The sequence below is a fragment of the Thamnophis sirtalis genome, unplaced genomic scaffold (genome assembly GCF_051295495.1).
Source record: "Thamnophis sirtalis isolate CommonGarterSnake01/CBP01778 unplaced genomic scaffold, rThaSir2_p1.2 scaffold_9, whole genome shotgun sequence".
Lineage (NCBI taxonomy): Eukaryota > Metazoa > Chordata > Lepidosauria > Squamata > Natricidae > Thamnophis > Thamnophis sirtalis.
The window spans coordinates 72,286,504-72,311,894 of NW_028261389.1; the positions used below are offsets into that span (position 1 = coordinate 72,286,504).

Below are 25,391 nucleotides of genomic sequence, written 5' to 3' on the forward strand. Positions count from 1 at the left end.
GCAGCATCTTTCTGCAATCTGAATGCATCTTTACTATTAAGTAAGTAAGAACCCAGTGATTATGGCAGGACAATAAGTTAGATTAAGCTCTACTTTACTGCACAGTACAATGACTAACAAGGCCTAAAAAGGAACGTAAGAGAGCTGGATTAGTTTAGGGTAGTGAAAACTCAGTAGCACCTTTTCCAATTGTTACATGTGCTTAAAAATCCCAGAAACCTTTTACTCCTAGCCTACTACCCAGGTGGAGACAACTCCACAGGAGAGGGCTTATTCTGATTGTATACAGCACAGGTCGGCAACACACGGCTCCGGAGCTGCATGTGGCGCTTTCATCCCTCTGCTGCAGCTCCCTGTCACTCAAAATATGTGTCACAACTGCCAATGTGAAACACCCACTGGCACACGATTTATTGAGCTTTACAACCCCTTGTACGTTTTGTGGCTCCCGGTGTTTTCTTCTCTGTGGGAAACGGATCCAAATGGCTCTTTGAGTGTTTAAGGTTGCCACCCCCTGGTACAGAGCAGTGTTTCTCAATCACTTTTCCCCACACTGTTTAGACTAGGGAGTGTTAAACTCGATTTCATTGAGGGCCCCATCAGGGTTGTGTTGGACCTCGGTGAGGATGGGGGGGATGTGGCCGGGGTGGGTGTGGCCAGCTCAACATCACTCATTTCGGGGGGTGGCCCGAGTGCTCTGCCAGGGAAAACTGGCTCCCGAGCTCCGTTTTCGGCTGTGACAGCCACCTGCAACCCCCTGTCAGTGAAAACGTGGTCCTCCCGAGCTCAGTTTTTGCTGGCAGAGGCACTGCAGGCCAGTCCTTTACTGTTTCCAGGATGCCCCCCCCCCCGCCCAGGTCTAAGCACCCTGCGGGCCCCCAGACCTTGAGTTTGAGACTCCTGGTTTAGAAAAAAGATCAACACTTCAGCTCATTGACCCGTCCATGAAGTTTCTGAATCTTCATAGCAATAGCAATTGCAGTTAGACTTATATACCACTTCATAGGGCTTTCAGCCCTCTCTAAGCGGTTTACAGAGTCAGCATATTGCCCCTAACAATCCGAGTCCTCATTTTACCCACTTTGGAAGGATGGAAGGCTGAGTCAACCCTGAGCCGATGAGATTTGAACAGCCGAACTGCAGAACTGCAGTCAGCTGAAGTAGCCTGCTGTGCTGCATTTAACCACTGCGCCACCTCGGCTCTCAAACATCCACCCCAAACATTTATTATATAAAAACAATGTAATAAATAGTATTTTAACTAAGAATACTACTTATGCTATTACTACTGCTACTACTACTAGAGACAACTCAAAATTATTCTTGCTGGTGGTTGAAAATCCAACCTTAGATAGTGTTGCCTTAGCCCTAGTCATAAAGGTGGTTGAAAATCCAACCTTAGATAGTGTTGCCTTAGCCCTAGTCATAAAGGACTGGTATGGAGTTCCACTGAGACCTCAAAAGATTAATTGACTTTCCATTATTTATCCACCACCTACTGACCCTCCGAACGATCCATTGGATCAGTCTATGAACATTTGGGGGCTGCTGCCATGGCCAACTCACCACGGCCAACTCACAACAGCCAATTGACACTGGCCAACTCACCGTGGCCAACTCACCGTGGCAAACTCACTGCAACCAACTCGTTGCGGCCAACTCACTTTGGCCAACTCACCACGGCCAACGTGCCGCAGGATAACTCACCACAGGACAAAAGTTACATTAATATCAAGGAAATGGCAGAATAAAATCATTAAGGAAACGATGCAAAAGGAGGGACAAAATGAAATCTGAATGACAAAAATTAAAATAGCAATAGCACTAAGACTTCTATACTGCTTTCACACTGCTTTTACAGCCCTCTCTAAGCGGTTTACAGAGTCAGCCTCTTGCCCCCAACAATCTGGGTCCTCATTTTACCCACCTCGGAAGGATGGAAGGCTGAGTCAACCTTGAGCCTGGTGGGATTCGATCTGCCGAATTGCAGGCAGTCGGCAGTCAGCAGAAATAGCCCGCAGTCCTGCACTCTATCTACTGCGCTGCCGCGGCTCATTTAATAATTATTTAAAATAATTAAATTGAGTACATGATGATATTTTCCACAGATTAAAATCAACTCTCAACGTAGCACTTCCACCACCACGAATTAGGACACAACAAAAGTGGTCAGCTTGGAAGCAAAAGAGAATTATGGTTTTATTCAGTGCTCGGAGTTTCAGAATAAGCAAAGTCTGAGCATATCTTTGCATCACACGAAGGGTTGAGCACCAACATTCTCCACTTGGAGACAGATTGAGATTGAGATGGCGTTTCAATGAAAAACTATCCCAATGTAACCCGTATTTAGTTTACACATTTCTCACGACCGGTACATTTCTTTGGCTCAGATGTTGAATAAAGGACGCAGACCGACAGTCACACTGATCACAGAACATTTCTGGAAATTGGCCAGCAAAAATAGCATCCCCCCGCCAAAAAAAGACCTTACCTTATCCTCCAGTCTAATCAGTCTGGCTCCCATTGTGTAGTAGCCTTTGTCTACCCCCTTTTCTAAAAAAGAAGAAGAAATAGAAAAGGATTTACGCTTGAATTGCAACTAACTGTGAAATGCAGCAATGTGAAGGTTACACAAAGCTTATGGCTGATATTGTTACAGTTAGAATATTTTCTGCGAATAAAGGATATGCAGATATATAGTATAAGCAAAGAGCAATAGCTCTTAGACTTATATACCGCTTTACGGTGCTTTACAGCCCTCTCTAAGTGGTTTACAGAGCCATCCTGTTACTCTCAACAGTCTGGGTCCTCATTTTACCCACTTCGGAAGGATGGAAGGCTGAGTCAACCTTGAGCTGGTTAGGATCAAACTCCTGCTGGTGGGCAGAGTCAGCCTGCAATACCACATTCTAACCACTGTGCCACAAAGAAAGAGAATAAGGAAGGGAATGAGGAAGGAAGGAAGGAAAGAAGGAAGGAAGGAAGGAAAATAGCAAAGCCTCCTGTCAGCACTCCTTCATTGGATAATCAGGAAAGAAAACCACAAGACTCCATTGATAGAAATCAAGTGTACTTTTAGTAATTATAAATGATTAGAAGCGTAGCAAAGCGAAGACTGATTATTTAGGCGTGAAAGCAAATGATATATAGAATAACCCATTCCCCACCCCTTGGCATCCCAGTCACAGTCCAATCATAATTCTCCCAAGTGTCAGGTGCGAGATAACTTCGAAACGCATCACCAAGATGGAATGTCGGTGCCGTTGGCCTTGGCGGGAAACCTCCTCCACATGCGCAGTAAGACAGGCAGCAGAAACTCCAGAATCTTCCTCCAGCACAATTAGTAGTCCCCTCCCAAATACCATGCCCCCCTCCCCGTTTCAATGGCAGCCGAAGCAGCGGCAAAGCAGAGGCTGACACCTCCCTTATATAATGTCTTCTAAAATAACCATGTGCTTTAGTTCCCTTATACCATAAAAAAGCATGCCATCCCAACAGTAAATCATGACCCTCTACATTCAATAATCTAGGGTTTTTTTTAGTGTTAGCCACTCCTTAATCCACATCAGGTTTGTTGCTTGACAATATAACCATGTACACCACGCTGGAAGAAAGGTCTCGGACAGATAAGGAAGGAGGAGAAGAGCATTTTGAAGACCCTGACATGTGACAGGGCAGAAGACAGAAACGGGAGTGGGGGGGGGGGGAGCCAAGCGTTCTTTCCTAGTTTAACTTTTAATCCAAGACCAATTCTCCTTCCAAAAAAACCTCAATAGCCGATGTAAGAATTAGTTCTGTACCTGGGAGAAACAGAGCGGGCTTTCCGAGGGAGTGGTCCAGCCTAGAAAAGAAGAGAAAAAAAGATTTTAATTCAGCTGAGTTCAAATAGATTTGGGAGTATTTTTTTTTTTTAAAGAAAAGACGCCAATCATATTCCAAGCGAGTTAACTCTGATCCAGGAGACAGATTTAACCTGAATTTCTTCACATGGACTATAATAACCAGATACCTTTATTTGGCTGTGATCGTGATTCTGCTTTATTTGACTCTGGTCATAACGCTTTATAAAGCCTTAGTAAGGCTACACCTGGAATACTTACTAGCGAACATTTTATACGGCACAATTTCTGACTAACATGGTCTGACTGAAATCAGCATATATGGGCCTGATTGGGATAGATTGCAGGGGTGATACAGAAATATAATTCTATGTCATTTAATTCTATTTTAAACATTTATGTATTAAACTATCTTATTTTATCCTATAACTATTGTATTTTACTCTACTCTAATTTAAAATGGTTTGTATAGAATTTTATTGGTTTTTTGTTTGAACATGTACATTGATATGGCCTATAGGCTAATCAATCAATCAATACATTCATACATACATATTCTACTAGCTGGATACCCGTGCTTCACGATGAAACTATGTGATTGGGCTATGCAGGAGAAATTTGGTTCACAATCTGTTGGCTCAGTGGCGGTCAGTGATTGAAACACCTAAGGAAATATCACTCCTGCCCCCTTGAGTCCGGAAGCAGTTCTATAGGTGGAAGGCGTAGACATTTTGGTGATGCACTGATGTTTAGTACTGTAAGGAGCCCCAGACCGTTCCTGAGTGAAGGAGTGGAACGTCTGCCAATTTGAACTGAGGTAACAGAATGTGAGGCAACTGGCAGTTGGAACAGGGTTCTTTTCAGATGGGGAGGGGGAGTAGAATGTCTAACTCCTTAGCATCACAGTGTGTTAATATAAGGCAACTGGCAGTTGGAACAGAGTTCTTTTCAGGTGGGCAGGGAGAGTTCTACTGTATTAATTACTGTATTAAAAATATTAATGATCTGATGGTCATTTTGAAAAATCCTTTCTTAGCGAGCACCTAGAAGCCAAGAGGAATATACATGCCAAATGTCAAGTTTTTTGGCTTTATGGTTCGGGATATTTCTCTTTCCCACAGTTGGGGGTCCCATTTCTTCTCTCCACCCCTATTTTGGGACCAGAGTTAAATTCACCCAGAAAGCCACTTCCTTGGGCTGAGAAGATGAAGCTACGGTATTCTCTGATAACCAGGATTTCCTTGCCCATAATCCTTAGCTTGGTCAAGGACAGGAGACCATGACAGCTGTAGTCCAAAAAAGCATCAGAAGGATCCCAGTTGTTCGGCCCTTGAAGGGAGAATGTAACTAACCTTCTTTGGAGTTCTTTTATCCTAACCATCATATTGAGATGTCCTTGAGAGTATTGTTCGATGACGTCACGGACGTCATAAGGCTTCCGAGCTTGCTGGAAGAAAAAAATAAATGAGGGGAAAATAAGCTTAAAAATGCATAAGGAAAGGAATGTCCTATTATTCCTCATGCATATGAACCACATGTCTATTAATTTTACAGGCAGCCCTTGACTTAACGATGATTCATTTAGTGACTGTTTGAAATGACAACAGCACTGGAAAAAGTGGTTTGTGACCATTTATCATATTTAGTTCAGTTCAGTTTAGTTGTTTAGTTCAGTTTGGTTTATTGTCATTGCACCTCGTACAACGAAATTAAATGCCATCTTTAGTGTATGTTGTAACTATAAAAAAATAAAACACAAACACACATCCTTCCCATTATATACAATTTTATTGAAAACCCCTGATACTGCATTAATATTACACTATACCATAGAATTCAATATAGTTGCTGCCTTGGGATAGAAGCTGCTTTTCAGCCTATTTGTCCCTGTTTTTATTAATCCTGTACCGTCTGCCAGATGGTAATAGTTCAAAAAAAAAATAAAGGGGGTGGCCAGGATGAGATGGATCTTTAAGAATGTTTTGAACTTTCTTAAGGCAGCGGGAGCTACGAAGCTCTTTCAAAGAGGGGAGACAGCAACCCATGATCCTCTGGGCAATCACGTTAGCCCTCTGGAGCGCCGTCCTACCTGCTACTATGCAATTGGTAAACCAAACAGTGTTAAAATACTCTAGATGGGGGCGGGGCCAGTCAGAGGTAGTGTTTACCGGTTTTCCGAACTACTCAAAATTTCCGCTGCCGGTTCTCCAAAACTGGTCAGAACCTGCTGAACACCACCTCTGGTTCTATGTCGAGGACTACCTTATCACATTTTTGCTTTAGATTGGGGTGGGCATCCTAAATCCCTGATTCAGGGGAATGTCCTGTGTCCCCATCTGCACTCCCCTGAAACTCAGTAAGAAAATAAGGGGCATATTGCTGAATTTCAGAAGTACGATTGTTCGCCGCCTTTTGGAGGGAATCTTGGTGCACATTTTTTTCCCAAGGGGAAGGGGAGGGTGGGGAATTGGCTCTCCTCCCTCCAGTGATGTCACTTCTTTGCTATCCAAGACCCTGTGGGGCTGCAAACAAAGCATTAAATGTGTGGCCACCAGAGGAATAACCACTCCCATCCCTGGCTTAGAAGCAAGAAGAGCATATTTCCCCCAGGACATCAAGATATCCCAGGAGTGGAGAGGCGACCGATGAGCATCCAGGCAGATGCTCCTTTATCCAAAGAGATTTTCTTTTTTTCAAAAAAATATACTCGTTTAGTATTTAGCACATACTAAAAAAAAATGCCTCCGATGATGATCAACTTGCAGACTTTTCGAAACAAATAAATAAAAGATTTTCCATCGGTATAGAATTTGGGACAGCCCACGTGCAAGCCAGCAAGTCTGGGGCGTGGGGGGTGGTGGTGGTGGTCTAAACCGTTTGAAAAACAAAACTCCTAATTTTCACTTGCTTCAAGTCAGACTGGCATTGTTGCTCAGACTTCAAGGACCAGTGGCTGAGACTGAGCACTAAAAAAAAAAAAGAAGAAGAAGAAGAAGAGGAAGAAGGGGAGAAAACTAAACCTGGTCAATTTCCATGACAATGCTACTATTAATGGAGTAAACATAGGGAGGACATGGTGAGGGGTGAGAGTAACTCTGGGCTTTTGGTGGTTGGGAATCTGCATAAACTCAGTAGGAAATCTGGGGTGAGTTAGGTCTCCTTTTTTTGGCTAGGGTTCAAGAGAGAAGGGGGGAAAAGGGGGGGGAGAGAAGGGACCCTGGAAAACTCGGTAATTGAAAAATAACTAACAACAGCTCATTAGCTGGATTGTTTGTTTCCCCTCTGCCAGAGCCTGGGCTAACTATTAGCATGCATTAAGCACCTCCAGTGTGCGATGGGACCATGCTTGGAGTTCAGCCATGGGATCCTAGAAATGGTAGATGAAAGGGGAGAGGGGGGGGGGAAACAAATCAGGAGAGAAGAGAGAAAGAAAGAAAGAAAGAAAGAAAGAAAGAAAAAGAAAAAGAAAGAATGAAAGAAAAAGAAAGAGAGAGAGAGAGAGAGAGAGAAAGAAAGAAAGAAAGAAAGAAAGAAAGAAAGAAAGAAAGAAAGAAAGAAAGAAAGAAAGAAAGAAAGAAAGAAAGAAAGGAAAAAGAATAGCTTTTAGCAGTGAGTCTTTAGCGGCGCTCCAGTCTGGTGAAATTAAGAGTCTGCTTGGAAACGGCGGTGTTATACTTTCCATTTTTAAAAGCTTAAAAATGACGACTTTTTGTCCTTTTTTTTCTTACTTCACTGCTGACAAGACGCTGACACATCCTTGCTTCTGGCCAGCAAAACAGCCAGCCATTGTTTCCGTGGCAGGGCAGTACTGCCAGGATGGCTCTGGATTGACTGGCAGGGGGTTTTGAGAGCACTTTGTTTTGGGGGCACCCGTTACGCTCCAGATCTGGGGGATTTTTTTTTGAAGGGGGGGGGGTAGTGGTTTCTCGCTATTGAATCGCGATGGCTCGGAGCCTAGATGTTTACAAAGCTTTTGAAAACAGAACCTGGGGGGGGGGGAAGGGGGCTATCCAAATGCATAATTAATTTTCTCCTTTCCCAATAAACTTTTAATTTTCCAAACCTCCCTTTGTTGGTGCAGAATTAAAAGATTTATGCCGTTAAGTAATGCAAAATGAAAAGTGGCCGGGCCCAAGCAAAGGCTTAGAATTAGTCAACCCATAAATAATGGGAATGAAAGCCAGAGAGGAGAGCGGAGGGCATGAAGTTGGCACCTTCTCCTCTCGCTCACTTTCTGAGCAGCTCTTTTTAAGCATAAACATCGGGGAAATCGAGGGCTACAGCAAAACCAGATGGCGATGGAAGTCAGTTGCGCATTCCCTCAGCTCAAGGGGAAGGCCTGGCTGCAGGTGATGGCCATGAGGGAAAAGCCCCACTTAGGATTTGAAAAGTAGGGTGGACTCGCTCCCTATCAGTTTTCTTTGACAGAGGTCACATTATGTATTTTTGTGGTATTTTGGAACAAGTAAACAATCTCTCTCTCCCTCCCTTCCTCATTCCTTCGTTCCCCCCTCCCTCCCTTCTTTCCTTCCTTCTCCCTCCCTCCTTATTCCTTCCTTCTCTTCTCCTCCCTCCCTCCTCATTCCTTCCTTCCCTTCTCCCCCCTCCCCTCTTTCCTTCCTTCCCCTTTCCTCCTCATTTCTTCTTTCCCTTCTCCTCCCTCCTTCCCTTCTGCTTCCTGCCTCCCTTCTTTCTTTCCTTCCCTTCTCCTCCCTCCCTCCCTCCTCATTCCTTCCTTCCCTTCTTCCACTCCCTCTCCTCTTTCCTTCCTTCCCCTTTCCTCATTTCTTCCTTCCCTTCTCCTCCCTCCCTCCCCTAACCTCATTCCTTCCCTCCTGTTTCCTTCCCTTCTCCCCCTCCCTCCGTTCTTTCATTCCTTCCCCTTCCCTCCTCATTTCTTCCTTCCCTTCTCCTCCCTCCTTCCCTTCTCCCACTTCATTCCTTCCTCCCCTCCTTCTGCTCCCTGCCTCCCTTCTTTCCTTCCTCCCCTCTCCCTCTTCATTTCTTCCTTCCCTTCTCCTCCCTTCTTCCCTTCTCCCACCTCATTCTTTCCCTTCTGCTCCTTGCCTCCCTTCTTTCCTTCCTTCCTTTCTCCTCCCTCCCTCCTCATTCCTTCCTTCTCCTCCCTCCCTCTCCTAACCTCATTCCTTCCTTCCCTCCTGTTTGCTGCCTCCCTTCTTTCCTTCCTTCCCTTCAGCTCCCTCCCTCCTCATTCCTTCCTTCCCTTCTCCCCTCCCCTCTTTCCTTCCTTCCCCTTTCCTCCTCATTTCTTCCTTCCCTTCTCCTCCCTCCCTCCCCTAACCTCATTCCTTCCCTCCTGTTTGCTGCCTCCCTTCTTTCCTTCCTTCCCTTCTCCTCCCTCCCTCCTCATTCCTTCCTTCCCTTTTCCCCCTCCCTCCCTTCTTTCTTTCCTTCTCCTTCCTTCCTCATTTCTTCCTTCACTTCTCCTCCCTCCTTCCCTTCTCCCACCTCATTCCTTCCTCCCCTTCTGCTCCCTGCCTCCCTTCTTTCCTTCCTTCCCCCTCCCTCCTCATTCCTTCCTCCCTTCTCCTCCCTCCCTCACGATTTCCGCTACCAGTTGGGGCGAACCGTTCCGAACCAGCTGAATACCACCTCTGTTTGGCACCCTTGAAACCTTCAGTCTGGATTTGTTAGCAACCTCTTTGCACTTGTCCAAGATGGTACCAGGAGTCCTGCCTTGAAGACCTCCAAGGTTCCTTCCAACCTTATGACTCTATGATTCTTTTTCATTGTTAATTCTGGCCGTACGACTCTACGATCCTGACTCATTCTGCTAATTGTGGCCTACATTACCTGAAATTTCCTTCGAGCTACAAAATACTGCATCCTCCTTATAACCTTGACAGCCGCACGATGGGTTTCCGTTAACCTGGGGGGGAAAAAAAATAAAGGATGCACACACTTTAAAATGTTTTTAAATTAATCCCTTCCAGTTTCTCCAACAACTGTACACAGCTATAGTGTGGACGTATGTGTCTGTGTATCAGTGCCTACATCTATATCTCTATCGTGTCTGCCTCTTTTATATTTTTGTCATTTGGAATCATTTTAGGACGGCATTTCTCAGTTTCTGCTAGCTAAATCTTCTGAGTTTGGAATCAAGACCCCTTTCAACCACACTGAGAATGTTTTAAGGTGAGAAACAGAAATAATTCTGTGCTCAGAAATATTTACTGTGGCAACAGACAAAAAAGCGAATGGAATCCTAAGCTGCTTTAATAGAGGGACAGAATCAAAATCACACGGGGATCAACCTCCTCGACCCGTGAGGGCGAACCCATGGCACGGGTGCCACAGGTGGCATGCTCAGCCATTTGTTAGGGCGTGCAAGGCGTTGCTTTGTCAGCTTCAGTGCGCATGTGCACAGTGGACAGCTGACTTCGGCCTTCTGTTTTGGCCGTTTTTTTGCCCTCTGGCGGCTTCCCTGATTACCCAACGCACAAGCCAGAAGTTCAGGAACAGACTTCCGGTTTGTGTGTTGGGCCGTTTTTGGTGCTCCAGAGGCTTGGTTTACCTGTAGAAAAATACAAATAGCTTTTCCGCTTGCAAAAAGCTGCCCTAAATATTAATCATTAGATTAGAAATGGGAGAGTGCACACTGAAGATCAATGATAACCACAGCCATTATGGAAACCTAATATTTTCTGTCTGAATATCTTCCTGTAAAGTGTGGGGGGGGAAACACAGGCTGCTGGATGGAGATTTCTTCCAACAACCGGTTCTCCGGACTGCTCAGAAAGTTGACAAACGGTTCTCCCGAATGGGTGCGAACCAGCTGAATCCCACCACTGTCTCAGGGGATTTGGAGAATAGTTTGATCCCAACTTCTCCGCGACAGCTCCTCCAATACTGGAAGACTGCTATCACGTCCCCTCTAGTCCTTCTCTTCGTTAGACTAGACATACCCACAATAATTCCTGCAATTGTTCATCATAGGGCTAGCCTCCAGTCTCCTAATCATCTCTGTTGCTCTTTCTGCACTCTTTCTAGAGTCTCGGCCAGAGGTGGGTTCCTACCAGTTCGCACCTATTCGGTAGAACCGGTTCGTCAAATCTACCGAACCAGTTAGAAGAGGTTCCACCAGTGGACCCGGAAAGCAGGCCACACCTACAGAAGAGGTTCCCAAAATTTTTGAAACCCACCACTGGTCCTTGGATATGATTATTCTACACTGTCATGCTCATATTTATAAAACTCAGTGCCTCTGTGAAAGGTAAGGATGACTACTGCGTTTGTGGTGCAATCAGAACATTGCGTGTGTTGAAGTTGTTTTAACACAAACCAAAGATGCCTTTTAAAAAAACAAGTTTACATCATGTTCTTATGCATGCCAGTGCTGTGTGTGAGGTAATTTAAGTGGTTCTGACAAGTGTCGTTGGCATCTTCATATCTGGTCACATGGGCGGCAAGCCACTCCCATCCGGTCACATGGGCGGCAAGCCACTCCCACAAATGAGGCCACACCCACAGAGTAGGTTCGAACGATTTTTGAAACCCACCACTGGTCTCGGCATTTTTTTTGTATCATGGTGACCACAACTGATACTGATACTGCCCCACTGTTGCTGTAGTGTAGAACTACATTGGCTTTTTTGGCAGCTGCAGCACACGGCTGGCTCATATTTAATTGGTTGTCCACTAGGACTCCTAGATCCCTCTAACAGTTCCTCCTGTGGAGCCAGGTATCACCTATTCTATTCACGTGTGTTTGGTTTTTCTTGCCTAAGTGTAAAGCCTTACTTTTTGTGTCACTGAATTGCATTCTGTTGCCGAGGGCCCAGTGTTCAGGTCTATCAAGATCATTCATAGGAGAGTTGTTGTCTAGGTTTTGGCTTGTTGTGTGATTTGGAAAGGATTGTGTGGATAACGACGGAGCGTTTATCCTACAGAGGTCAAGCTCATCCATTCATACCTTTAAAAACTACCAGAAGGGGCAAGCAATGTCACGAAGATCATGGCATCATCATCATCACACAAATGATGCAAATGGGGTAAAGTTGCCATTTGCACAATGATGTCATGGCACACATGTTTTCTTTAGGGCTTTTTCCAAGTGCCCCTGCCTATAGGCTAAGACAGTGATGGCTAACGTTTTTTGGATCGCATGCCAAAAGCGGGAGGAACACAGGGGTGTGTGTGTGTCATGCGCGGGTGTGCCCACACCCATAATGCTATGTCCACAACCCCCACGCTCATGTGTGCATGACCCCCCCACTTTTGGCAGGCTTTTTTCACCCTCCCCAGGCTCCAGAGGCGCAGTGGTTAAATGCAGCACTGCAGGCTATTTCAGCTGACTGCAGTTCTGCAGTTCGGCTGTTCAAATCTCACTGGCTCAGGGTTGACTCAGCCTTCCATCCTTCTGAGGTGGGTAAAATGAGGACGCGGATTGTTGTTGGGGGCAATATGCTGACTCTGTAAACCGCTTAGAGAGGGCTGAAAGCCCTATGAAGTGGCATATAAGTCTAACTGCTATTGCTATTCCCTGAAGGCTCCGGGGGTCAAAAACGGCCCTATGGGCAAACCAGAAGTCACCGTTCCCAAACTTCCGGTTTGCTGTTTTTCGCCCTCCGGAGCCTTCAGGACCATTTAAAGTTACAATGACACTGAAAAAAAAAGTGACTTATGTTTGTTTTTTACACGTATGACCATTGCAGCATCCCCTTGGTCATGAGAGGCCAGGCAAGGTGAAGCGTCCCTCAGCGTGAGTGGTGTCGAGTTGGCCATGCCCACCCAGTCACATACCCACCCAACCACGCCCACCCAGCTGATCATTAGAGCAGAGAACCCGTTGTTAAACTATTTGAATCCCATCATTGACCTGAGGTCAGGACAAGAAGCAACTGATGGAAACTTGGAATGAACTCCCCGTGGAGTTTCGGACCCTCACCTCTCTCCAGGCCTTCCGGAAAGCCATCAAAACCTGGCTGTGCCGGCAGGCCTGGGGTTGATGAGTTCCCCTCCCCTCTCGACCTGTGTGGCTGTGTGACTCTTGTGTATTTTAATTACGTGTATTGTGTTTGTATCCCCTTTTCCCCTTTTGAGTTGTTCGCCGCCCTGAGTCCCTCCCGGAGAAGGGCGGCATACAAATAAACTAAATCTTAATCTTAATCTTATCAAAGAGAGAACCAACCTAGAACTAAGAAGAAATCTCCAGTCAGTGAGAACAATTAATAAGTGGAATGGCTTGCTTCCAGAAGTTGTAGGTGCCTAGTCTGATAGGAAGGATAAGAAAGAAAAACCCTTAATATTTTCCCTGTCTGGATTCTCTTTAGTGTAAGAAGTAAAGAAACATTCAGGCTTTCAAGGTTCTCTTATATCCTTGAACAATGATATTCAAGTCGTTTTCCGGTTTCGCCATACGGCTCTTGAAGGCTCCGGAGGGCGAAAAACGGCCCTACAGCCACTTCCGGTTTGCTTGTAGAAATCACTTCCGGTTTGCTCGTAGGGCCATTTTTGGCCCTCCTGAAGGCTCCGGAAGGCGAAAACAGCCCTCCGAGCAAACCAGAAATCCGTTCCCAAACTTCTGGTTTGCCCATAGAACCAGTTTTTTGTGCTCCAGAGGCTTCAAGGAAGCCTCAAGAGGGTGAAAAACGGCCTTAAAAGAAGGCCAAAGTCAGATGGCCAGCGCACACATGCGCGCTGGTGCTGACAGGGCAACACCTCGCGTGCCATAACAAATGGCTCCGTGTGTTACCTGTGGCACACGTACCATAGATTCGCCACCACAGATCTATCTCCTCAGAATCAACAACATAGTTGTTGTACCCCCAAAAATGTTAAGTATATTTTCTGCCAGCTACCACAAGGTCCCCTCCTTGCTGAAGAGTAAAAGAACACTGTGCTATGGATTCACCATAGAAGCATTTCTATGTACTACTGGGACCATATCTATAAATATTAGCCTGTGTAATTATAGAGTCAGTTTTACTTCTTTGCAGAAGACTGTGTGCGAACCTCCCCAAAATACTTGCTCAAACAAATGCATTTATAGCAAAATATCTTCCTATGCAGACCAGAGAACAAGGCATCTCCTTGACGTCTTCCCAAAATATGCAGCAGGGAAGTGATTTTTTGAAAGGTTTAAAAGCTTCTGAATTTGTACATCAGCTTCAAACCCACAGCTCAATCAGTCAGTTTAGGTGGCATCAACAAACTACCTTGGCTGTTTTCGGAAAACTAAGCGGAGTTGGACCGGGTTAGCACATATGAGAAGAAACAACAGTGAATTCTATCTGTAAGCTCGACTGGAAGGAGAAAGGGAATCGCAAAACAAGACATTCGCGCTGTTTAAACAATAACAAAACAGGTATGGATCCATGAACTCCTCAACAGCCCACTGTGACTTGAGGAAGTTGTACTGTTGAGCCCGATGTTCTCCTGGACTGAGAATCAGGAAGTATCAACCGATTTTCTGACTCCTTCCTTAATTTTTATGTAAGACATTGTCACTGTTGTAGCCGGCTTTCCTGTACTCCCAGGGACAGCTGACAGTGAGCAGTAGACTTCTTAGCAGAGGTGGGTTCCTACCAGTCTGCACCTATTCGGTAGAACCGGTTCGTCAAATCTACCGAACCGGTTAGAAGAGATTCCACCAGTGGACCCAGAAAGCAGGCCACACCTACAGAAGAGGCTCCAAAATTTTTTGAAACCCACCACTGACACACACACACACACACACACACACACACACACACACAGACTGACACAGAGAGAGAGAGAAAGAGAAAGGAAGAAATAAATAAAGAAAAAAGAAAGAAAAAGAGTGAGAGAGAGATGAAAGAAAAAAAGAAAAAAGGGACAGAGAGACAAAAGGAAGGAAAGAGAGAGAGGAGAGAGAGAGAAAACACATGACCGGCAAGCCACTCCCACAAAGGAGGCCACACCCACAGAGTAGGTTCCAAAAAAATTTGAAACCTGCTTCTTACTCAACATTCACCCCCAAACCACCAATATCTCATTATGCCCCTGGCTTCTGCATTTTGACTGCAATTTATTCTCAAAACCACCTTTGTGCTTTAATACTTCTGTTTCATTTTGTCTCATTTGTTGGGGGTTCGCGTGGGTTTAGGTGATCCTCTAGCTAGGATTCTGCCCAGTTCGGCGAACCCCCAAATGCCACCCCTGGTTGACCATGCCTGACCCTCCCTGCCTCTCCTTGTCCCTCCTCTCCCCTCCCAGGGGTCTCCATGTGGTCCGTTCATCATGCCAGGTAAACGTGTCCCCCTCACAGAGGCTTGGGGAGGGGGGAAAATGTGCCTATTGGAGCAGTGGTGGGTTCCAGCTTCTGTTACTGCCAGTTCGCTCAGGGATGTGTTTTGGGTGTGTTTGATGTGCATGCGCAGTAGCAAAAAGCAAGATAGAACCGGTTCACGTGGTGCCCGGCCGAGTTACTACCTACTCGGTTGAACTGGTCTGAACCAGTAGGGGCCCACTTCTGTACCGGAGGTTCAGGAAGTCCAGAAATGGGCATGTTTCTGGCCTCCAGAGGGCCTCCAGAGCCCAGGGGAAGCAGTTTCCCCCTTCACAGAGGCTCAAAGAAACCCTCTGGAGCCTGGGCAGAGCAAAAAACTCCCACCACCACTGTGGTGCAGGAGGCTGACTAGGCCATGGCCATCATGGCCACACCCACCCAACAATGGGGCAGCAAACCAATGGTGGGTTACAACCGGTACGCCCCGGTACGGGCGTACCGGTATCTGCCAGGAACACCGGGTACCATTCCGATATGGTGTTCCGGAGGGCCCACCTGCCCACCTGCGCTCCTTACTGGTATTTGAGCTCTTTGGCGCTTCCACTCACGGAGCATGCGGCGCCTGCGCAACACTCCGCCAAGCAGCTGGAGAGTCGCAGGCGGCAAGTACGCATGCACGTGGTGTGCACGTGTATCGCGCATGTTCACGTGGCGGATGCTGGGCCCTGTTGCACCGTAACAGTTGCAATGGGATTTGGAGCCCACCACTGCAGCAAACCCATTGCTGCAATTTTTGAAGTCCACCCCTGGTTTCATACTGTTCAAGATTCCACAATTTTTCTGCTCGGTCCGGCCACCTTTAAACCACGGTACTTTTCAGACCTCCAAACTGGCTACAACATGTTCTTTTCAATAAATCCCCAGGCTGACGACATGCTTCTCTCAATCCCTTCAACTGAAACCATATTCTCAATATTCAGCAAGTGACTTAGGATTTGCCTAACTCTCCTCGAGAAAGCATGGGCTTAAAGAGAAAGAGAGGAGACTTTGGGGTGTAGGGTGTAAGGCCTCTGGGTGCGGTCTCCCTCCTGTTTCTTCATCATCTCCAGATACCAGTTGGGTAAGGATATTTTCATGGTCCCCGAAGGGCCACTGTCAGCTGGCATTAATCATTCCCCGTATTCTCTAAGATCTCTACCCTTAAGACCTTTCCTTTTCTAAATACTTTTGTACTCATGCAATCTTTGGGATTATTCCAAGTCTACTGATACCTCCCTCCTGGAGTGTGAAGAGTGCCATTGTGGATACCAAACAATGAGTTTATTATTCCTGTGTCCAATGAGGCAAGGAGGAAACAGATGAGTGGAATTTCCAGAAAGATTATGTACTACATTCATTTTACCCAAAGCCAGAATCAGAAGGAAGGAATCCAAATGGAAAGTCGCTTGCTTTAGTTTACAAGAAGGAAGTGATATGCATCTCTATAACTGTCTGGTTTGGCACTGCAACCCAACAAGACAGAAACGGACTTCAGAGGATAATTAGAACTGCAGAAAAAACAATTTCTACCAATTTCTGTACACTGCACGAGTCAAAAAGAGGGCTGGGAAAATATCTACAGAGTACAGACCCCTCACATCCTGGACATAAATTGTTTCGACTCCTACTCTCAAAATGACGCTATTGGGCACTGCACACCAGAACAACTAGACACAAGGACAGCTTTTTCCCGAATGCCATCCCTCTGCTAAACAAATAATTCTCTCAACACTGTCAAACGATTTACTATGCCATCGTTCCTATCACCCATCTCCTCCCACTTATGATTGTACAAGTGTAACTTTGTGCTTGTATCCTTACGATTTATATTGATAGTTTCCTAATATGATTTGATGGTATATTTCTACCCTAAGACTATCATTAAGTGTTGTACTTTATGATTCGTGACAAATGTATCTTTTCTTTTATGCACACTGAGAGAATATGCACCAAATTCCTTGTGCGTCCAATCACACTTGGCCAATAAAGAATTCTATTCTATTTGACCCAAAGCTATATTTTTAAGCCTGCGAATCCGTATGCTTTTCTTCTGCTGAACTAGTCTACTGAAAAGAAGGAGTAGGGGCGACATGATAGCAGTTTTCCACTTATTGATTCCATTTATTGATAAATAAATCATCCTATCCATAGGAATCTTCTCAAATAGTGTGTTGTGGCCCACCAGCAGCTAGCAGAGCTGGTGGCAGACTCAGCCAGCGAGGAGATTGGGGAGGAACATGGGTCAGTCCTAGAGTCTGGGGAAGGCTCTGATGAGTGCTCTCCGACAGAGGCAGAGATGGGGACAGGGCCATCTGGCAGTTATCAGTTGCCTTTGGAGTCGGAGATCAATGGAGCAGAAGAACAGCTGGAGCCTGTTCCCAGTGTGTGCATGCACCGAGACAGGAGAAGGGAACAGCTAAGGAACAGGGGTTGACTCAGGAGTAAAGCCACAGGTGGATGATGAATGGCCCCTCCCATAGGGAATAAAGAGGAGGAAAAGGGGAGGGGAGTTTGCAGGAGACAATTGATTCAATTCATTCGGGGGAATATCTGTTCCTGACTTCTTGCCAAGTATTGTCTGCTACAGAGTGGCGTTTGGAAGATATCAGCCTGGCAGCTCTCCAAGCCTGATAAAGGTCTGTAGTTGTGAAACCTATTGAAAGACTGTTGGCCGCGACTCTGCTGGAGAGGAATCCCCTTTAAACTAAATAAAAGGGCCGGCTTCGTGTTTTGGGGAAGCCTAGGTCATAATGGAACATAATGGTTAGTAATAGCAATACTGGTAGCACTTAGACATATACCATTTCACAGTGCTTTATAGCCCTCTCTAAGCAGTTGACAGAGTCAGCATATTGCTTACTTGGAGTCAGTTAATAGTCCTACTCGGAGTTAGGTAAGAGCCCACAGAATTCAAAAGGGGTTGGACTTAATCCACTGTTGGCTACTTAGGGATTCTAGGCTGATTCCTCTTTTAACTCTGCTCCCAAGTTCTGCTACTCTCTGTTGCAAACCTCCAAATGACCAATAGGTGGCAGTGACAGGGACAACCCAGTTTAACCGCTGCTGCCATCTAGTGGCTGTCTGAGTAAGTCTATTTTGAGAGCATTTGGTATTGTTTTTTTTTTAAAAAAAATCTTTCAGCAAAGTAAATGAATGAGTTTACAGAAACTTATGTATAAAAATAATCTCGCACAGATGGAATTTTCACAATGTAGTGGATATTAAAGCAGTTCACTGTTGTGCTAGAATGCTTTTGTAATTTAAATGTTTTTTAAATTAAGTAAATGTCTATGGAGATTCTCACCCATCCAGGTCATGTTGTCCTGAAGGTGCTTTTTCAAGAGGCAACTTTTCAAGAGAAGTGAAATGTCTTTAAAGAAAAATCAGAAGATCCGGTTGCCTCTGAAAAAGCACCTTTGGGATTAATATTAAGTATTTATTTTTAAAAACCCATCAGTTGTTGAAGCAGCTAAGTTCCACTAACTCAGGGGTTGGCAACCCGCAGCTCTGGAGCTGCATATGGCTCTTTCATCCCTCTGCTGCGGCTCCCTGCTGCCAGTTGGCTCCACAATTGGTAGGGGTTTCAGATAGGACAGGTAGAGGAAAAAGGATGCTGTGCTAGGAGGATACTCTATGGTGGGGGAACTGGACTTCCGGTCAGCAGAGGAAAAAGTACACCGTGCTAGGAGAAGACTCTATGGGTGGGGGAACCATATTTTCAGTCGGCTCCAGAATTGAATAGGGGGCTTCCGGTTAGGACCTTTGTGGCTCTTTGAGTATTTAAGGTTGCCGACCCCTGCACTAACTGCACACACAAAGCCTTAGTCTTGCCATTTTGGAGACAAGGATTGCCCTCCTGTCAATGGCCCAGGACATACATCCCTCAGGAGGTGGGTGTTCAGACTGGTGGGGAACCTATAACCATAACACTGACCTTCTTGTCAGGCTGCCATGCTATTTCTGCCTTGGATATGCCTTCAGAATTGCAAATTTCAGCAGAACTGTAGACAGGAAAGAGCAATGCAAGCCATCGTGTGGAATGCACCTTATCTGGCTGGTTACTTGATTTATCTATTTCAAGAGGCAGCAGACAAACCCACTGATCAAAATAGCTACAGAGCAGAGGAAATGAGGTCTGGAATTCTAGAGAGACACTTGAAGAATCTCATGAGGATGTTAGTGGCCCTTTCCTCTTTGTGTTAAAGCCTAAAACCTTTGACTACTTCTACCTCTACTACTACTACTACTTTCTTCTTCTTCTTCCTCCTCCTCCTCCTCCTCCTCCTCCTCCTCCTCCTCCTCCTCCTCCTCCTCCTCTTCTTCTTTTCTCCTTCTCCTCCTCTTTTTATTCCTCTTCTTTTTCTTCTTCCTCTTTCTTCTTTCTTCTTCCTCCTTCTCCTCTTCTTTCTTCCTCTTCCTCCTCTTCCTCCTCCTCCTCTTCTTCGTCTTTCCTCCTCCTCCTCTGCTTCTTCTGCTTCATCTTCTTCTTCTGCTTCTTCTTCTGCGTCTGCTTCTTCCGCTCCTCTTCCTCCTCCTCCTCCTCCTCCTGCAGTTCATATTGTGAAATGGTCTGCCGCCTTAAGCTTTCAGTCCTGTAAGTTGTCCAAACTTCTCCAATTATCTCCCCTCTTGTTTGTGGGTAAGTGAGAGGTGCAAATCTAGAGCCAAGTCTGTGACTTGTTACAAGAAATCCTTCTTTACAGACACTTCCTCATGGACACTTTAGCCAACAGCCAAAGGTCTTTCAAATGGTCAGAGCATTTAGGACAGCATACAAAACCAACTTTCGAGTGCTTGTTCCTTATAAGTTTGCTTTTAAGTCATGGGCACGAGTAAGAAAAAAAGAAAAGAGTACTAATTTTGCAGAGAGAGAGAGAGAGAGAGAGAGAGACAGAGAGACAGAGAGGGAGAGAGAGAGGAGAGGAGAGGAGAGATCTGCTCAGATCAAGGAGATGGAACTCTTGGATTTCAACATCATAAATAAACAAACAGAGCTTTGTGGATGGGATTGTATTTCCCTGAAATAACCTAATTCGCAGTCTGGCTTTTTTGGCTACCTGCTTAGAGCAGGGGTGGTATTGAAAAAAATGACCAACTCTGCAGTGTTGCTGGGTGGGTGTGGCCATAGAGGGTGTGGTCTACTCAGTCTCCTCAAGGTGGAGGGGGAGATTTTTCCTTCCCCAGGCTCCGGAGACTTTCCCTGAACCTCCAGGAGAATGAAAATGGCCACTCCCTGGCTCCAGAGGCCCTCCAGAAGCGGAAAACGGGCTTTCTCTGTCTGAAATGTGATTGCATCCACAAAGGCAATTTAGTGGAGGCCCTTGTAGTGGAACCTGTGAGATCTTCTCAAATCCCAAAGGTATCCACGGGTTGGAGATCCAGCTTCTAATCATTGTTCTCCGTTGTGATTGGTAGTAGCTTTCCAAAAATCCCTTTGGTCCTTGCATTTGAAATTCACATACGGAAACAGGATGTTCTCTGTGTAAAGCATATAGCAATAGCAATAGCAGTTAGACTTATATACCACTTCATAGGGCTTTCAGCCCTCTCTAAGCGGTTTACAGAGTCAGCATATCGCCCCCAAATGTCTGGGTCCTCATTTCACCCACCTCGGAAGGATGGAAGGCTGAGTCAACCCTGAGCCGGTGAGATTAGAACCACTGAACTGCAGATAGCAGTCAGCTGAAGTGGCCTGCAGTACTGCACCCTAACCACTGTGCCACCTCGGCTCTATGCTCTGTGTGCCTCTGACTCGGCTAACTGAAACAAGACATGTCTCATTTTACAACCTTTCTGGCTGCAGTTGTTAAGTAAATAACCGCAGTTGTTATGGTAGCAACATGGTTGTTTAAGTGAATCTGGCTTCCCTGTTGACTTTGCTTGTTAGGAAGTCGCAAAAGGTGATTTAACAGGACACTGCAATCCTCATAAATACAGGCCAGTTGCCAAGAGTCTGAATTTTGATCACAATGACCACAAGGATGCTGCAACAGGCCTAAGTGTGAAAAAACGGTCCAAAACCACTTTTTTTTCAGGGCTGTTGTAACTTTGAATGGTTGCTAAATGAACGGTTGTAAGTCAAGGACTACCTGCAGTGACAATGTCACACTTTACAGTGCCGTACATTGGCATGGACACAAATGATAAGGTAGAGGTAAAGGTTTCCCTTTACCTCTATCTTATCAACTGATCGACTCTAGGGGGCAGTGCTCATCTCTGTCTCAAAGCCGAAGAGCCAGCGCTGTCCGAAGACGTCTCCGTGGTCATGTGGCCGGCATGACTAAATGCCGAAGGCGCACAGAATGCTGTTACCTTCTCACCAAAGGTGGTCCCTATATTTCTACTTGCATTTTTACGTGCTTTCGAACTGCTAGGTTGGCAGAAGCTGGGACAAGTCACGGAGGCTCACTCCATTGCGCCAGGGATTCGAATCGCTGCCGACCTTCTGATCGACAAGCTCAGTGTCTTAGCCATTGAGCCACCACGTCCCTATGACACAAATCACGCAGGCAACACGAAGTACCCATTAAATTACCCAGTTTGACTTTACTAACCTACTGCATGGGTGTCTTTGATCCTTTTGGGGTAAATATTCCTAGCTAGGAAGGGAGAGGAAACGATTGAATTCTGTTCTTAAAAGCTGCCCTCCTCTGCATCTTTATCCAGGAAGGTGCCTGGGCTACCACAAGATTTATTTTCAAGAAAACGGTGCTATTGCACCTTGCAAAGATCTGCCCGACGAAAGCGTCACAAAATAGTTGGCTCTATCAAAGGAAGGATCAGAAAGAGTGCAGCCAAGCAATACATGCCCTGCTCTCTCTGGCCGCGTGCTCAGGCTTAAGGACCCTGACGCGCCCCCCCCCCCCTGCCTGCTGAGTGTGTGCCTGACAGATCCCACCCGCTGTACATCTGGTTAGGGGGGGATATAACAATGTAAGATAAAGGAAGGGAAGTGAGACGGCAGAGCAGACTGCGGTAAATTGCCCACCGCTTGTCTGAAGTCTCTGAGATCGGGTCCGTCTCAACTCCCCGTGGAGCAAAATAAGAGTCTTTATGAATAGGGACTTGGGGGTCTTGAAAGCTAAATTAGCAAAAAATGTGGAATGCATTGGAGGTGGTTGCTTTTAAAAAAAAAACAAATCTGGAAGAATAATGATTTAACGTTGGCTCGTTCATTTTATTTATTTATTTCATCAAGCATGAATTAGATAACAGATATAAGTATACACATGATTATGTATACATGAAATGAATACAAATACAAGGGAATATTAGGAGAGGGACGGTGGGCATGCTGGTGTGCTTATGCATGCCCCTTAGAGACCTCCTAGGAATGGGGTGAGGTCGACAGTAGACAATCTAAGGTTAAAGTTTTGGGGGGTTGGGGAAGAAACCACAGGGTCAGGTAGAGCATTCCAGGCGTTGACCACTCTTGCTGAAGTCCAGTGGTGGGATTCAGCCAGTTCGCACCTATTCGGGAGAACCGGTTGATAACTTTCTAAGCAGTTTGGAGAACCAGTTGTTGGAAGAAATCTTATTTTGTTTTTCCCCACTTTACAGGGCTAATCCTGTAAGGAAGGCAGGAAGGAAGCATTCTGGTGTTGTTTCTAGCCTGATCTTTATTGTCCTCGCTTACAGAAACTGCTTTTCCAGTTAACCCTATTACATTTTAACAGCTAAGACGAAGCGCCCATCAACGTGAGTGACGTTGAGTTGGCCACGACCACCCAGTCACATGACCACCAAGCCACGCCTACACAGCTGGTAATTAGGGCAGAGAACCGGTTGTAAAAAATTTTGAATCCCACCACTGCTGAAGTTCTGCAGTCGAGTTTGGAGCGGTTTACCTTAAGTTTGTATCTATTGTTTGCCCATGTATTATTAGCAATAGCAATAGCAATAGCAGTTAGACTTATATACCACTTCATAGGGCTTTCAACCCTCTCTAAGCGGTTTACAGAGTCAGCATATTGCCCCCAACAACAATCCGGGTCCTCATTTTACCCACCTCGGAAGGATGGAAGGCTGAGTCAACCCTGAGATTTGAACAGCCGAACTGCCGAACTAGCAGTCAGCTGAAGTAGCCTGCAGTACAGCACTCTAACCACTGCGCCACCTCGGCTCTTATTGTGGTTGAAGCTGAAGTATTCACCTACAGGTAGGACCTTGTAGCAGATAATTGTATGTTTGAATGTGCTGCATGTTTCAGCTTTCTAGATGAGTTTACAAGTAGAGGCAATTTCTGGAATACACTCAAGATCCATCAAAGCCATATTTTCAAATTCTGACAACTGAGTGTGCCATTTTCCCCACACTGAAATTAAAACGGCTGGCACTTTGAGCGTCATTTTAAAAACATTACTCTTGGAACCTGTCATCGGGACTGCACACCACTCCCAACTATCGGCGAGTAAATATGAGGTTGAGAACTGTTTTAGTTTCTCTAACTTACAGTCATGGCTTTACTAACAATGCATGAAAAATGTTCCCGTTAGAGGAACGAACATGCTGTCCGTTCTATTTTTAAAAGGCTTGCTTCAAACCTTTTCTCCAGACGTCAAATTCCTGAGGATAATTCCAAGAAGCAATGTCAAGCTTGGGTGATAGTCCGATTGGTCAGTTCCTGTCACGCCCAAGTGGATCCACACTCGTTTGGATTAAAAAAAAAGAAAGAAAAGAAAAGCAGAACCTCCTGCACTTGTAGGAAAATGCTAGGAAGAGAATCTCAACAGACATTTAGCTAGGAAGAATTTTTTTTTAAAGAAGAACAGTAGAATACGTTCAACCCCCTTGTCTTCTTTGGGGCAACCTCTTGGATATTGGAAGACTGCTATCATGTCACCCCTATCCCTAGTTCTATCTAGTTCTGGATGGAATTGGCCTCCTTCATTCTTCGTATTATCTGACTTCCCTGAGTGAAAGTCTGACTTGTCTGTCAGGCGTTCAGAAAGTCAACAGGGGTTCTTGTAGAATATAGAATAACAGAGTTGGAAGGGATCTTGGAGGTCTTCTAGTCCAACCCCCTGCCTAGGTAGGAAACCCTACACCACTTCAGACGAATGGTTATCCAACATCTTCTTAAAGACTTCCAGTGTTGGGGCATTCACAACTTCTGGAGGCAAATTATTCCACTGATTAATTGTTCTAACTGTCAGGAAATTTCTCTTCAGTTTTAAGTTGCTTCTCTCCTTGATTAGTTTCCACCCATTGCTTCTTGTCCTGCCCTCAGGTGCCTTGGAGAATAGCTTCACTCCTTCTTCTTTGTGGCAGCCCCTGAGATATTGGTCCTTCTAGTCCTTCTTTTCATTAAACTAGACATACCCAGTTCCTGAAACTGTTCTTTGTATGTTTTAGCCTCCAATCCCCTAATCATCTTTGTTGCTCTTCTCTGCACTCTTTCTAGAGTCTTTATTACATCGTGGTGACCAAAATTGAATGCAGTATTCCAAGTGTGGCCTTACCAAGACATTATAAAGTGGTATTAACACTTCATGTGATCTTGATTCTATCCCTCTGTTCATGCAGTCTAGAACTGTGTTGGCTTTTTTGGCAGCTGCTGCACACAGCTGGCTTTCCATCCATGAATTACTTTCCACCCATTGCTTCTTGTCATACCTTCAGGTGATTTGGAGAATAGCTTGACTCCCTCTTCTTTGTGGCAACCCCTGAGATATCGGAACACTGCTATCATGTTATTCCTCGGCCTTCTTTTCATTAAACTAGACATACCCAATTCCTGCAACTGTTCTTCATATGTTTTAGCCTCCAGTCTCCTAATCCTCTTTGTTGCTCTTCTCTGCACTCCTTCTAGAGTCTCCACATCTTTTCTACACCGTGGCGACCAAAACTGGATGCCGTATTCCAAGTGTGGCCTTACCAAGGCCTTATAAAGTGGTATTAACACTTCACATGATGCAGCCTACAACTTTGTTGGCTTTTTTGGCAGCTGCTGTAGCAGGAGGAATCAGCAGAAATGATTCTCATCAGGGATCTTCTGATTCTTCTCCAAGCATGATGGAAATGAGGGGTTCCACCACAAAACCGCGGACGACAAAATCGCGCTCGACGAAAGCGCACATTTGACGTCATCACAGCGCGACGAAAACATCGCGCTGTGATCGATAAATGTAAAAATAAAGCGAAAACCTTACCCTAACCCCCCCAAACCTAACCCTAAACCTAACCCTTAACCTAACCCTTAACCTAAGTGCTTTCATTTTATTTTTATTTCAATTTTTAATTTTTTTCGTCGCGCTGTGATGACGTCAAATGCGCGCTTTCATCAAGCGCGATTTTGTCGT

General features: G+C 45.4%; 1 protein-coding gene across 1 annotated transcript in view; it reads right to left on the reverse strand.

The window, feature by feature from the left end:
- Positions 1–2,149: 2,149 nt before the first annotated feature.
- LOC106555730 (potassium voltage-gated channel subfamily KQT member 1) overlaps positions 2,150–25,391 on the reverse strand; it is a 116,521-nt gene continuing 93,279 nt past the window's right edge. The window contains 5 exon segments of the mRNA XM_087723055.1: positions 2,150–2,173; positions 2,492–2,553; positions 3,801–3,841; positions 5,192–5,286; positions 9,654–9,729. Coding sequence (XP_087579181.1) covers positions 2,150–2,173; positions 2,492–2,553; positions 3,801–3,841; positions 5,192–5,286; positions 9,654–9,729 — 298 coding nt within the window.